At 48.2% G+C, this 14,008-nt stretch overlaps 1 protein-coding gene and 1 non-coding gene across 3 annotated transcripts; one reads left to right on the forward strand and one right to left on the reverse strand.

The window, feature by feature from the left end:
• Positions 1 to 850: 850 nt before the first annotated feature.
• Positions 851 to 7,146, reverse strand: LOC133232645 (intercellular adhesion molecule 2-like). Of its 2 annotated transcripts, none has more exons than XM_061392361.1 (5): positions 6,562 to 7,146; positions 5,238 to 5,513; positions 3,509 to 3,766; positions 2,235 to 2,555; positions 851 to 1,486 (listed from the first exon to the last, which is right to left on the reverse strand). In XM_061392361.1, the coding sequence occupies exons 1-5, from the start codon at positions 6,734 to 6,736 to the stop codon at positions 1,434 to 1,436; spliced, it is 1,083 nt and encodes a 360-aa protein (XP_061248345.1). In that variant the 5' UTR covers positions 6,737 to 7,146; the 3' UTR covers positions 851 to 1,433. The 2 variants fall into 2 exon arrangements, with proteins under 2 accessions (XP_061248345.1, XP_061248344.1); XM_061392360.1 differs by having other exon boundaries at positions 851 to 1,574; positions 6,562 to 7,141.
• A 2,945-nt stretch (positions 7,147 to 10,091) lies between these two features.
• TRNAV-UAC (transfer RNA valine (anticodon UAC)) lies at positions 10,092 to 10,164 on the forward strand. Its single transcript has one exon. It is a non-coding gene; the product is annotated as a tRNA-Val (tRNA).
• The last annotated feature ends 3,844 nt before the right edge of the window (positions 10,165 to 14,008 follow it).

Here is a 14,008-nt window from a genome sequence, read left to right on the forward strand (position 1 = left end):
TTTAAACAGAGTTGTTAGTTGTAATTATCAATTCCTGGGCTTAAAGAAAAAAGCCTTTTATGTGACTAAGGACTTCCCTTATAGCTCAGTTGTGAAAGAATCTGCCTGCAATGCAGGAGACCTGGGTTCAATTCCTGGGTCAGGAAGATCCCCAGGAGAAGGAAATGGCAACCCATTCCAGTATTCTTGCTCCTTGCCTGGAGACTGTCAGGGACAGAGGAGCCTGGCGGGCTACAGTCCCTGGGGTCGCAAGAGTCAGACACGACTTAGCGACTAAACCACCCATAGCATGTGACTAAGGCTAAGGAATGGAGAGAAAAAGAGATGTTTGTTCTTTCCTCCTCCTTGAGAATTCCAGACCCCTTTCACCTCCTCCTTGGGGACCCCAGACTTCTTATCGACCTGCCTAGGAATTGACTCACTACTATGATGCTGAGAGCCTCATGATATGAGAACAGACATCAACCCTGGAGCCCACACCAGCTTCATCATGGAGCTGCAAACAGCCCTGGAGCCCCCGTGTCCCTCTCGTGCCTAACAACCCCTTTCTACACCTGCCAACCCTTCTTACCCCCTATCCACCAACCAGGCCATCTCCCCAGAGTGGATGAGTCCCGTCTCCACCACACGGAGACCTTGAACCAACCTGATCTCTGATCCAGGTGAGAACCCCTTAGAGCCCCGTCCAGGCCCCAGAAGCCACGTGAAAGGCCAACCCTGTCCCATTGATCACTGCCCCGGCTGGCAGAGGCCTGGGAGACGGAGCCCTCCCTCGACCTCCTCCCCTTCCCCTGTCTCTGGATGACCAGGGCCGCGGGGTCTCCATTTGGCCCAATAACAGAACTGGAGGTAAGAGGCGAGGACAGCTTTCGTTTCCATGGCTCTCAGAAGGCCCAGAGTGGCGGGGGAGGCCTGGCGGGAGGATCCCGGAGCCAAGCCACTGGGGCCCCCACACTCACCCCTGGATGCAGGCTCTGTTGGCAGAAGAGAGAAGTCAGAGCCGTGTCCTGGAGGGCCACGTGGGAACGGAGTGTCTCTCTGTCCCCCTGGGCCAGGGCGGGTCTCCCCACCCTCCCTCAGGGAGTCACTCAGGGTCCCATAAGATGGGTGCCTGGTGCCCGGGCAGGTCGGCCTGGGGGCACACCAGGGCCTGGGTTTGCTGGGGCTCAGGAAGGCCTCTGAAAGAGAGGGTGGAGGGAGGCTGAGGAGACATTTGGAGACAGAAGTTCAGCCAGGCCTGGTGGCTCCCCCTCCTGGCCATTCCCAGGAGGCGACACGAAGGCACGGGGCTAAGTCCAGGTGTTTGTATTCAGGCTGCTTCACATGGTCCCTCAGCCAGGCCTGGACCGCACCCTAAGGAGCCACACTGAGTTCCAGCGGCCGCCATGACAGTGGCCACGCTGCTCATAGGGGCTGTGCCTGGTGGCTCCGTCTCAGCCTCTTCTAAGCGGCTTGCACTCAGGTGTTACTCGTGCGCAGTCGGTGCCTGCACAGGAGGACGAATGTCACAAACAAGATCAGCAGCATTATCACAATGGTGATGATGGTCACCATCTGGTTGTTGGGCACGGGCTCTGGGGAAAGAAGGGGTAGAGGTCACAGAAGTCCTCCAGTCCCAGGTGCCAGGCTCCAGAGGGGTAGCTGTCTACCCGTCACCCACCCACCCAATCCTGGGCAGCCTGCTGTCACTCTGCATTGCAGGGATGAGTGGCAAATGGTGTTATCACTGGACGGAAAGAGGACGGGGTCCGGGCCACCAGCCGGCCTCTGTGAGACCGTGAGGGCAGATGGACTCAGATGGTCCCCTTGCCCTGCGCTGCCAGACCTCACGGTCTGCACTGCGGCGTGGTCCAGGCCAAGCCCCTCCCTGAGCAGAGATGAGGGAGCTTTGGCCAAACTCTCTGAAGACACAGAGGATCTTGACATCTAGGGTCACAGAAGCAGAACTCCAGGGGACCTTAGGGGTCAGTCAGGTCAAATTAATCATTGCAGAGCGGGGTCAAGGCCAGAGAGACGAGCTTGACTTGGTTAAGGTCACCCAGCTCACTCATGACCAAGCAACTAGTCAGGGTCCAAGCTAGGAACTCGCCAGGAGCTCCGGGTAACCCCAGGGATCAAGTGCCGTTTCCCCGAGTGCTTCCCCTGAGCTGGCAGAGAGTGGGGCGAAGGCGTTTTCTTCCCCTGAAGGGCTGAAACCGAATGTCCCCCCTCCTGATCCGTGGGCTCCCCCTCACCTTTGACTTCAAGCCTCTGGGGATCTGAGACTCTGTGGACAAGGCCACCGCCACGAGAGCGCAGGTCCATCTTGGCCTCGCACGAGAAGTTATGGTGGCCGTCTTCCCTGTGAGCTGTGGTGTGGTGGGTGACCACGGCATCTTGGGGGAAACGTGCTGTCCCCACAAAGGTCTGATTGTACAAAATCTCAGTACCACGGAGCAGGGTGACAGTGAGGCCTTCGAGGGGTGCCACGGCGGGGACCATGCACTCGATGGTGAACAGTGTCCCTACGGCCACTGAGGTGTGCGACAGCGTCAGCAGCACTTGCTTTGGAGGGTCTGCAGGAAAGCGGAAGGGAGGTCTGCTCAGGATGGGGGTGCAGCTCGGGCAGGCCCCACCCAGCCCAGACCATCCCCTGTGACCACGGTGTTCTCAGGAAGTGGGCTGGGGCTGGACGGAGGAAGCAGTTCAGGGTGAACGATGTCCTGGGTGGTAGTTTCAGGGACCTGATGGACAAGAATGGAGGTGTCCTGGTGTCTCCAGAGAAAAGGTTCAGAATCAGTTCAGTCAACTAGAAAGATAAAAGTTTTGGCTGTGTCTCTTTCCTCTCCATAAACTCAATAGAAATTTCAAAAATGAAACAGCTGGATGGTTTTGTTGAGAGAGACTTAGAAGGGAGTACTCACTGGAATTGGGCCATGAATTGTGAGGGTGTTCAGGGGCAGAGGCAAGAGTCAGAGCTGCCTTGGTTTTCAGGATCAGGTTTAAAACTATTGCTATCCCTTAGATATTAAACTCCATGGTTCCCTGGGTTTCTTTTTTTTTTTTTTTTAAATCCAAGAGTTATTTCTTTGGTTGTGCCAGGTCTTAACTGTGGAAAGGGCCCTCAGGGGAAGATAAGACCACGACCTTCTCTCCAGGAGGTGAATGGGTTACTGGAGAGTGTGCCAGCCCTCCTGATGCAGTCCCTGTTGCTTGTCAGGGCATGTGGGGTGTTCTGGTGATGGGGGTGCTCCCCAGCTGGGAGGAGACAGAGGGAAACAACTTTTAGGTTTGTCTAAACCTGCTTGGATTGTCTGCTTCTGAGCAAATCTCAAAATCCCAGTTGCTGGCAGGGTTCGAGGAGGCCAGGGGAGGGTGTGAGCAGATTCTGAGCCTGTGCCTGGATCCAGAAGCCCAGGGAGGTGCAGGCCATAGGAGAGTGCCCAGGAGCAGTGACAGAGCAGCTCGTTGTGGGTTTGCAGACACAGGCTCCGGCCTCGGGGAGCAGGGCCCCGTGGGCGACACTCACAGAACACGGTGATGTTGAAAACTTTCGTCTCCTGCTTGCCGGCGCAGGTGAAACTGCACAGGAGCTGCTCATCCTTGGAGATGTTGTAGACCCTGAACAGCTTCCACTGAGCCTGGCTGTCCAGGAGAGTCTTGTTTAGGTGTGTCTCTAGAACAAGTTTCTTGGGGTCCGTACAACTGGCAGTGCAATTAATCACTTGAAACTCTCCAAACCCCACCATCAGGTGCTCTGGGCCCTCGAACACCTTCTCATTAGACCCTGGAAGGACAGAAAACTGCTCAGCGGACACCCCCACTGCCCTGCCTGGCGGGGCTGCCCACGATGCGCAGTCTCATCAATGGGTCCCTTCTGCTCCTCCCTCTGTTCAGACATTACTGCCTCTCGTCTAGACCAAGGGGGATGCTCCCTAGCTGTCTCCCTGCCCCTGACTGCTCTTCCAGCTTGTCCCCTCCAGGTGAGTCTTCCTCATGCACATCTTCTATCCCCATTGAGATTATATTCGAACTCGCCCCCCAGCCAAATTACCCCTGCTCTGAAGGCCTCCCTGACCTGGAGTGGATCGTGTCCCCTCAGGCCCCATGTCCATGAGTTCAGCTCCTCCCTCACTCCTTCCCTCTCTTCTGCAAATCCTTGTGGAATACTAGCTGTGTAGCAGGCACTGTTCTAGGCTCTGGGGAGCCATCAGAGACTGAAGAAATTCAAAGGTTGCCCTTGTGGAGCTCCTGCTGCTGGGAAGGACACAGAGTAACCAACAAGCGAACTAGCCAGGCTGTCAATTGGTGGGTAGCGCCCCAGACAGGAAATAGGGAGTGGGGTGGGGCTGCTGCGTTAAATACTGTGCTCGGGACAGGTTTCATGGAAACAGTGACATTTGAGGAAAGGAGGAAGGAAATGGGGGAGCTTATCTGCCAGTGTCTGCTAGGGCAGAAAACCAGCAGCGCCAAAATCCTGGTGGAGAAGACAACAGGATGGCTGGAGCCCAGTGAGGAAGAAGGCCAAGAATCGGAACTGATCTCGGCCAGCTGGGCCTGTGCTCTGTCCTGTGTTCCCACCACACCCACATGTCCACATCTAGCCCTCAGCTGGGGAAAGAGAAAGGTTCTCTAGGGAGAGAGAGAGAGCTGCCTTTGAATCCCGAGTTTGCCAGCTCTGTGGCCTTGGGCAAAGTGCTTTCCTTTTCTGAGCCTCAGTTTCTCCATCTGTCAAATGGGCTAGTAATCCCTTTCCTGCATGGTCGTCATGAAGGCACCTGACAGGTTTTCCAAAACAGAGTGCTCACACCTGGAGGCATTCTCCTTCCCTGTCCCCTGGGCCACCCAGAAGGGGCTTTGTTTGCACTTTGATGGTCAGCAGAAGACGATGCCCTCCACTGACCTCTACGGTCCACTGGGCCGCCCCTGAAGACCCGCTGGGTCGTTCCCTTACTTTCCCTTGAGCCCCAGCCTCCTTGGTCTCCCATCAGTCTCCACGACCTGCCACATCCACACACCCTGAAGTTATGGGGCCTGTTCAACCCAAAGTGTGAAGGCCAGGTCCCCCATCTGCTACCCTGGGTCATGGAGTCATGGGGAAACCAGGCTTGCATAGCATCCCGCACCCGTGGTGGGCAGCCGCTGTGCTCAAAGCCTCAGCGACTTCTGGACCAGGACCCCCTTCTCCACACAGCACCAGGGGAACAGGTGCCCTAACCTCTGGCGGGAACACACCCAGTCTGGACCCCCAGGCTCACCTCGGCAGCAGAGCATAGCCAGAAAGGCTGCGAGCATTCCCCAGCCACCAAAAGGGGACATCTTGGGTGGCGTCTGCAGGCTCACAGGGAACAGCTGAGGACTGCCTGCAGAGAGGTGAAGGGCTCCGGTCAGGCAGGCAGCGGGGAGGACTTGCAGTTGCAGTCCTGAACCCCCAGCCTTCTGGAAGCTGATGACTGTATTTCCTCTCATTATCTGAGTGATCTTGGGGAGGCCACATGGAAGGCCAGCTCCCAGGGCCACAGGTCTGCAAGAAGCTGGGCAGAGGAAGCCAGGAGTCAGCTGATAAGCGGGACATACCTAGTCCTCCTGGCACGCTGCCATCAGGGGTGAGGCGGGCACACGGGGCTCATGTGTGTGTGATGCGTGTGCACACGGGGCATTTACCGCTACAAGCCCCAAATCTGGAGAGCCCTGAATCCCACAGGACACTTTTTTGGTGTCAACAAGGGAGGGATTTTCCAAGTTGGATAGAAGGTTTGGGAGGCAATAGCTGGACATTCTCCCCTGTCCTCTGCCCCTCCCCTTTTAGATTTCTGGTGATGCACACGGTCCCCAGGCACTTTCTTGTCTGTTTTCTTAGCTAAATGTGATTTCACGTTACTAATTCAAGGAGGAAGGAAAAGGAAACCAACATTTCACTGATGCCAATTCTCTGTTAGGGACTAATTTAAGGTTTAATATATCGTCTCATTATCACACCAAATCTAGCAATGTTGATTGTGCATCTGAGGAAGTTCAGGGCTCAGGTGAATTAATAACTTGCCTAAATCACAACGATATTAGGTGATGGAACGGCGGTGAGAATTTAGGAATGAGGAGTGTTTGGTTGGAGAATTGGTGGTTGCCAGGATTAAAGGGAGGGAGACATGGACTGAAAGAGCAGAGAGGACTTTAGGATGGAGAAGCTGCTCTGTTTGCTACTACAATGGTGCATATGTGTCAGAACACACTTGCCCAAACCCACAGAATGTACACACCAAGACTGAACCGTAATGTCAACTATGATCCTTGGGTGATAATGACGTGTCAATGCAGGCTCATCAGTCATGAGAAATGGACCACTCTGGTGGGGGATGTTGGTAACAGGAGAGGCTGTGCATGTGTGGGGACAGGAGGTATGTGGCAAGTCTCTACTTCCCCTAAGTTTTGCTCTAAGCCTTAAACTGCTCTTCTAAAAAGAAGTCTACTAAAAAAAATGGGGGTAGTAGAGGCCAGAGGAGCTGGTGTGTTACAGTCCATGGGGTTGAAAGAGTCGACACGACTTAGAGACGGAACAACGACAGAAAAATAGCTCAAACACACCACCCTGGAGGGCAGCCTTCTGGGTCAGGATGCTTGTCAGCCATGGATGGTTGTTGCAAATGCAGGCTTTTATGACTTCTCTGGCGGTCCAGTTGTTAAGACTCTGCTTCCAAGTGTTTGATCCCTGGTCTGGGGAAGTAACATTCCATATGGGCGTTCCATATGTGCCTGGCATAGCCAAAAATAAACTGCAGGTTTTTAAACTCAATTTTTAGCAGGTTTAGAGGAAGACGTTTACTCAGTCATTTCTAAATGTTTATCTCGAATTACATTTGTAAAATATGTATTTACTTGGCTGCACCAAGTCTTAGTTCTGGCATGCGGGATCTAGTTCCCTGACCAGGGATGGAACCCAGGCCCCATGCATTGGAGCTGGAAGTCTTAGCCACTGGACCACCAGGGACGTTCCTCAGATTACACTTTAAAAGATATTTAAACACAAAACCCAGTTCTACATTGTTTATGAGACACATCTAATGAGTAAGAGTGTGGAATGGTGGAATGAAAAAAGATATACCAGGCAAAAGCTAACCAAAAGAAAAGCCGGGAAAGGTTTATTCATATCAAAGAAGAAGGAATTTTAAGACAAAAAAATATTTATTAGGGATACAATGAGTACCTAGATTAAACGGTCAATTCATACAGAAATCACAATTGTTGTAAACTTGTAAGCACTTAGCTTGAAGGAACAACAAAGAGATAAAACCATCATCATAGCAAGAAATTTTAATACAACATCTCTCTATTATGAATACTGAAGCAAACATGAAAAGATGCTCAACATCATTCATCAGGAGGGAAAGGCACATCAAAGCCACAATGAGACATCACCCCACCACTGTCAGAATGGTTATCATCAAAGACAACAAATAAAAACATTGGCAAGGGTGTGGAGAAAGGGGAGCCCTCGTGTCCTCCTGGTGGGATTGTAAATTGGTGCAACTGCTGTGGAGAAATGTGTAGAGGTGCCTCAAAAATTAGAAATAGAACTGCCGTATGATCCAGCCATTTCACTTCTGGGTATCCTCCTGGAGAAAACAAAAGCACTAATTCGAGGACATACATGTGCACCACTGTCCACTGTGGCATCATTTCCAGTAGCCAACGTGTGAAAGCCTCCTGAATGTTCATCCATAGATGCATGAGTAAAGATGGGTTTGGTATAATACACAACGGAATATTATTCAGCCATAAAGAATGAAGTCTTGCCATTTTCGACAACATGGACAGACCTAGAGGGTATTATGCCAAGTGCAGTGACTCAGACAGAGAAAGACAAACACCATGTGATCTCACACATATGCAGAATCTGAAAAACAAAACAGACAAAACCAAAGCCAGGCTCCTACATATAGAGAATAAAGGAGTGGTTGCTGGAGGCGAAGGGGCCGAGCAGGGTCCAAAATAGATGAATGGGATTAAGAGGGGCAAAGCACCAATTACAGAGTAAGCCACAGGGATGTAACACAGCATGAGGAATATGGTCAGTAATACTGGAATAACTTTGTATGGAAGCAGGTGGACACTAGACTTGCTGTGGTGATAACTGCATAATGTAGGCAAATACCAAACCCCTGTGTAGAACACCTGAAGGTTACATAATACTGTATATTATAAGCCAGTCTAAAAATATAAAGTAATGTATCTTGCAATTCACAAAAGAAGAAGACTATAGATTCATAGAAACAGAAAGCAGAACAGTGGTTGCCAGGGCCTGGGGGCAGGGGGAAATGGTGAGTTCTTTGTTTAATGGGTATAGACTTTCAGTTTTGTGAGATAAAATTAAGTTTTGAGATCCATCGTGAAACAATGTGAATGTAACCCAACCAAATGTACATTGAAAAAGAGTTATGTGGTGTATTTTGTGTTAGGTGTATTTTACCATAAATGAAAATTTAATTTACACAACATTGCAAATCTTCAATGAGCTTAAAAATTCAAAACTTACAAAAATTAAAAACTTATAAATCATTTATGCCAAGAAATATGAAACCAAGTAGAATAAGTCTTAGAAAAAGTCAGTTCAGTTCAGTTGCTCAGTCGTGTCCGACGCTTTGCAGACACGCAAAAAGTACCTAACTTGATTAAAGAAGAAATAAAAAGCCTGAACAGTTCTACAACTCTTATAGAAATTACATCCGTAATTTGAAATCTCCCCACAAAGGAAATATCAAGTCTAGATAGCATTACAGAAGTTTAAGTAGGGATAATTTTAATCTTACAAAAACTCTCTCTGAGAATGAAAATAGCAGGAACACGCTGTCTAAGAGGCCAGTGGAACCTTAATGCCAAAATGAGACAAGAATAGGATGAAATAGAAAAATTAGAAGCCAGTGTCACTCGTGAATACAAATGCAAAATAAAAACACAAACAGACCAAATCTAGCCATGTGTTAAAAATATTAGACATCATATCCAAGTTAGGCTTAGCTATGAAAAGCTGGTCGCATGATAGAAGAGACAGCTGCAAATGTCATTTATTATTGTTGGGAATAGTAAACTTTGGTGCTTTATGTCACGATACTTCTGCCCTGCTCTGAAATCCTCTATATTTACAGCAGAAAATTTCCTGCAACCTGAGACTCACCTTTTGTTCCATGACCTCACCTCAAGTTTATACCATGTTTCCTTTTTGCCTTTTTGCCTCAGGGTCTTCTTCAATGCTTTAGGAATCACTTAGATACCTGTTAGTGTTTCTTAGAAGCCTAGGAGTGTCAAGTTCCCTAACATGAAACCCTCAACCAAGGAGAGGCCAAGAGCTAGGAGAAACATGGTCCAGCCTCTTTCTTTTGGGGAGGCAGTTCTAGCCAGCATCCTGTAGACCTATCAGAGATTCTGAAAGGCTTGAACTCCCTTTGCTTACACCTGCAACACCAGTTATGCATCTTCTATTGGCTTTCTCTCCCCTGGTTCAGTCTTCTTCCTTCAATCCCTACTTCTTGGCCTCAATAATTCAGTAATCTACCTGAACTGAAGTCCTTGTTGCAGGCTCTACTCTGAAGGAGTCCAAACTAAAATCTTATGTTACAGATTTAAGAAGAAAAAACATATGATCATCTTAACAGATCTAGAAAAAAAATGATGACATTCAATATTCTTTCATGATAAAACCTCTTAGCAGACTAGAAGGAAATATCCTTAACATGATAAAGGAAACTTAGAAAAAGTTTGCATGTGTACTATTATTTTTTTAACATCTGTATCATCTTTTTAATGAGTACATCTTTGGAGTAATTCCTTTAAAATCTGGACCCAAACAAGGATGCCCACTATCTTTGCTTCTATGTTGACATTTTTACCAGATGTCCTAGACAATATAGTAAGACAAGAAAAAGAAATTAAAGGACTAGGGATGGGAAAAGAGCAAAATTATCAGTTTTTTCATATGATGTGGTTGCCTAGATAGAACATTCAAATGAATGATTCAAAATAATCAGAGATTCTAGCAAGACAGCTAGCTGTAAGATCAATATCCAAAAAGAAATTGCTTTTGTATAGAACAGGAACATACAAAAATGTAATTTAGGACTTCCCTGGTGGTCCAGTGGTTAAGACTCTGCACTTACACTCCAGGGGCCACAGGTTTGATCCCTGGTCAGGGAAGTTCTGCATGTTGCACAGAGCATCCAGGAAAGAAAAGTAATTTTAAAAGCACACTATATTACAGCAGCAAAAAGATAGAAGTGATACATATACAGAAACAAAAAGATAGCAGAATATAAGACTTAAAGTCAGAAAGTTCTAAAACACAATTGAAAGACATTGAACACAATTTAAATAAATGTAGAACCCGCCCATGTTCGTGACTAAGGGATTCAATATTATAATGAGGACAATTTTCTTCCTATAGATTTAATGCAATTCTAATAGATCCCAATAAGGGATTTCATGGAAAACAAAAGATGATTCTAAACCTTATAATGGAAAGAACAAAAGGACCAAGACACCCCTAAAGAAGAATAAAATGAGGGGATTTGCGCTACTAGATATGAAGACTTACTATAAAATATAATTTTAGTGTAGATGTAGGCAAATTAACCAGTGGAACGGTAAAGTGCCCAGAAATAGTCTTGTGTGAAACTCATACCTGACAAACATGGCCCTGGACATCACTGGGTGGAGAAGGAGATAAAAATGAATGATGCTTGATCAACTGGTCAACTATGTGGAGAAAAAGGATGGGAAACGTATCCCTCATCCCTACATTGCTCCCTTCATTGGGAGGGATGTATCCCTTCATTCCTCACCCGGAATGAAGAAATCAATTCTATCTAATTTAAAGATTTACATGTAAAAGAACACTTTAAAAACTTTTATAAGAAAATATATACTTAGTCACTCAGTCGTGTCCAACTCTGTGACCCAGTGGACGGTAGACAGCCAGGCTCCACTGTCCATGGGATTTCCCAGGCGAGAATACTGGAGTGGGTTGCCATTTCCTACTTCAGGAGATCTTCCTGACCCAGGGGTCAAGCCCTTGGCTCCTGCAGTGGCTCCTGTGTTGCAGGCAAATTCTTTACCTGCTGAGCCACCAGGGAAATCCATAAAAACTATAGGAGAGTATGTTTATGTCCTTGGGGCAAGGGAGGATTTCCTAAGCGAGACCTCAAGATCACCACTGCTAGAAAAAACAACTGAGAATTTTGAGTATATTAAAGACATGATGAACATTTCAAAGAAAACAAAATGTCTCGGAGCAAGGGAAATTAAAACCACATTGAGGAACCACTTTATATCTACTAGATTGGCAGAAGTTAAGAAAGTCGACAAGACCAATTGTTGGAGAGGCTGTGGGTCAATAGGAACTCGTATATTGCTGGTGAGAGTGTATTTTGGTTCTCTGAGAAATAATCAGGCATTATCTCCTAATGCTGAATAGTGCCATTCCCTATAACCCACAATTCCACCCTTAGATATATGCCCTAGAGAAACTCTTGCCTAAGAACCAGAAGACCTGTCCCCTGCTTACTATCTGTATGACCCTGGGCAAGTTGCTTTAATCTCTGTGTGCCTCAGTTTTCTCTTCTGTAAAATGGGATTAACCATAACACATTCCTTATGGGAATGGTGTATAGATTAAACTAATTAAATGACAATATTAACAAGTATTCAAAACAGTAGCTGGCACACAGTTTATGTTATAGAACTATTACATCAAATGAAAATAAATGCATATGTGATAAAGCACTAAATTAAAGAAAGAATCAAGAGAACAATAAAAACAGACTTTGGGAGGGTGGTTATTTATGTCTGGGTGGGAGGTGAGTAGCACAGTAGGTAGATGGAAAGTTTAGTGGTAGTTCATCCTTGGGTTGAGTGTTGGGTTCAGGGCTGATCGTTACATTATCTTACTGTGCAATACACATGCATGTTACATAGATGTGTTCATTATGTGTCACATAGTAAATTTCACAAAAGAATACAAAGGGAAAAGATAAATTCCCACATATCTAGAAAGAAGAGGCTCCTTGAGACTATGAGCCACAGGGTAGGAAAGTCCCTTCTAACCAGGTAGGACTTCATTGAATGGGATTCATCAGGAACCTTGGGTGTGACCCCAAGAGGCTGGGGACTATACTTGTCCCCTAAGCATCAGCTCTGAGCTCAGTCCAGATGACCTGGACCCACGTGGGCCATGGTGGGAAGGCAGCCCCAGGCTTCTAAGAGCGTTGTGTGGTTGACAGAGCAGGGGAGGAAGAGAAAGGACAAAAACAGGATATAACCACAAAGCAATAGGCCACACAAGCTGAAGATCCCCTGGTTGGGGATCTTAGTTCTTCAACCAGGAATTAAGCTGGGGTCACAGCAGTTCTTGTGTGGTTGACAGAGCAGGAGAGGAAGAGAAAGGACAAAAAGAGAAAATAACCACAAAGCAATAGGCTGTTGGACTCGAGAGATGGCTGGCTGAGCTCCTCATGCAATGACCAAGGAGCCGGAGGAAATTTTGTAGCAACTGCAGCCCCTGGGCTTATGGGGAGAGAGGGAGAAAAAGAACAAGAACTCAAGTGTTGATTGACAATCTATCCCAAGCCCTTTCCACTCTTCCAGGAGGGAAGCAGGGAGCATCACCTTACCTGTATCAGCAAACGGGTGATACTGTGGTGGATAAACAGGGTGGCTGAGGTCCAGCTTCCAGCAGCCGTTGTTCCCTGGGCTGCTGCTGGTTCAACAAGTGTTGCCTGGTTTTTGACTGATTTCCCTTCTCAGAAGTCACGTGCTTCCTGTCTCAGCTCTGACCTCACACTAACATCACTTTCTGTTTATTACCTCTTGTTTTAAGCCCGGGTAAATATATACCCAGGCTTCCCAGGTGGCTCATTGTTTAAGGATCCGCCTGCCATTGTGGGAGCCGATTCCTGAGTCAGGAAGATCCCCTGGAGAATGAAAAGACACCCCACTCCAGTGTTCTTGCCTGGGAAATCCCAAGGACAGAGGAGTCTGGCGGGGTATAGTGCATGGGGTCCCAAATAGTCAGACGTGACTGAGCATGCACGCATGCATTCAAGGGACCAATACAGTTGAGTCCACACAAGCCGAAGATCCCCTGGTGGGGATCTTAGTTCCTCAACCAGGAAGTAAGCTCGGGTCACAGCAGGGAAACTGCTACTCATCACTGGACCACCAGGAAATTCCCTCTGCACTTTTTTTTTCTTTTTCTTTTTTTTTTTGATGTGTGGCTTCTGTGCTCCTGGGAGCCTTGGATGAATGAGACAGATCCAGGATGAGCCGCCCACTGAACCCCTGCAGGAGGCTTGTCAACATCAGGGAGCAGGGTCTTCCCTGTATACGAATCCCCAACCACCAAACTCTTCTACTTACAACTAAGAACGATTGTGTTCTGAGACCTTTTCACATCTGCCACTTCACCTAACAATTAAAAAAACCCTCCCCTGGCAGAGTAGCTTTGTACCATGAGGCAGAGTTTCAGAGCTGGTGCTAGGCAGCCAGCTGGGCTCACCCACAAGCAGAGGTTTTGCTCTCACAGGCCTGCCCCTCAGCACCTGCCACTGAAAGTCCTGGCTTAGGAAAGACACAAATGAGTATGTGTCTGAGACCAAGACAGGGCTTTCCCGGTGGCCGAGTGGTAAAGAGTCCACCTGCCGATGCAGGAGATGCAGGAGTCTGGGGTTCGATCACTCGGTAGGAAGATCCCCCAGAAGAGCGAATGGCAACCCCTTCCATATTCTTGCCTGGGGAATCCCTGGACAGATAACCCTGGCGGACCACAGTCCACGGGGTTGCAAGGAGTCGGACACGACTGAAGAGACTGAGCGCAGTGCAGACAGGAGCAGGGGCAGGGAGTCTGACACTGTGTCCCCTTCCATTTGCACAACCCCCAGCTCTCCTTGGAGGGTCAACAGGAGGAAGAGACGGAACCGCAGGAGGAGGGCCCTCTGGGTTTCCACCACCACTACCTGCCTTGCCCGATGCCTGTCCTGGGCCCCCT

Source organism: Bos javanicus, chromosome 19 (genome assembly GCF_032452875.1).
Source record: "Bos javanicus breed banteng chromosome 19, ARS-OSU_banteng_1.0, whole genome shotgun sequence".
Lineage (NCBI taxonomy): Eukaryota > Metazoa > Chordata > Mammalia > Artiodactyla > Bovidae > Bos > Bos javanicus.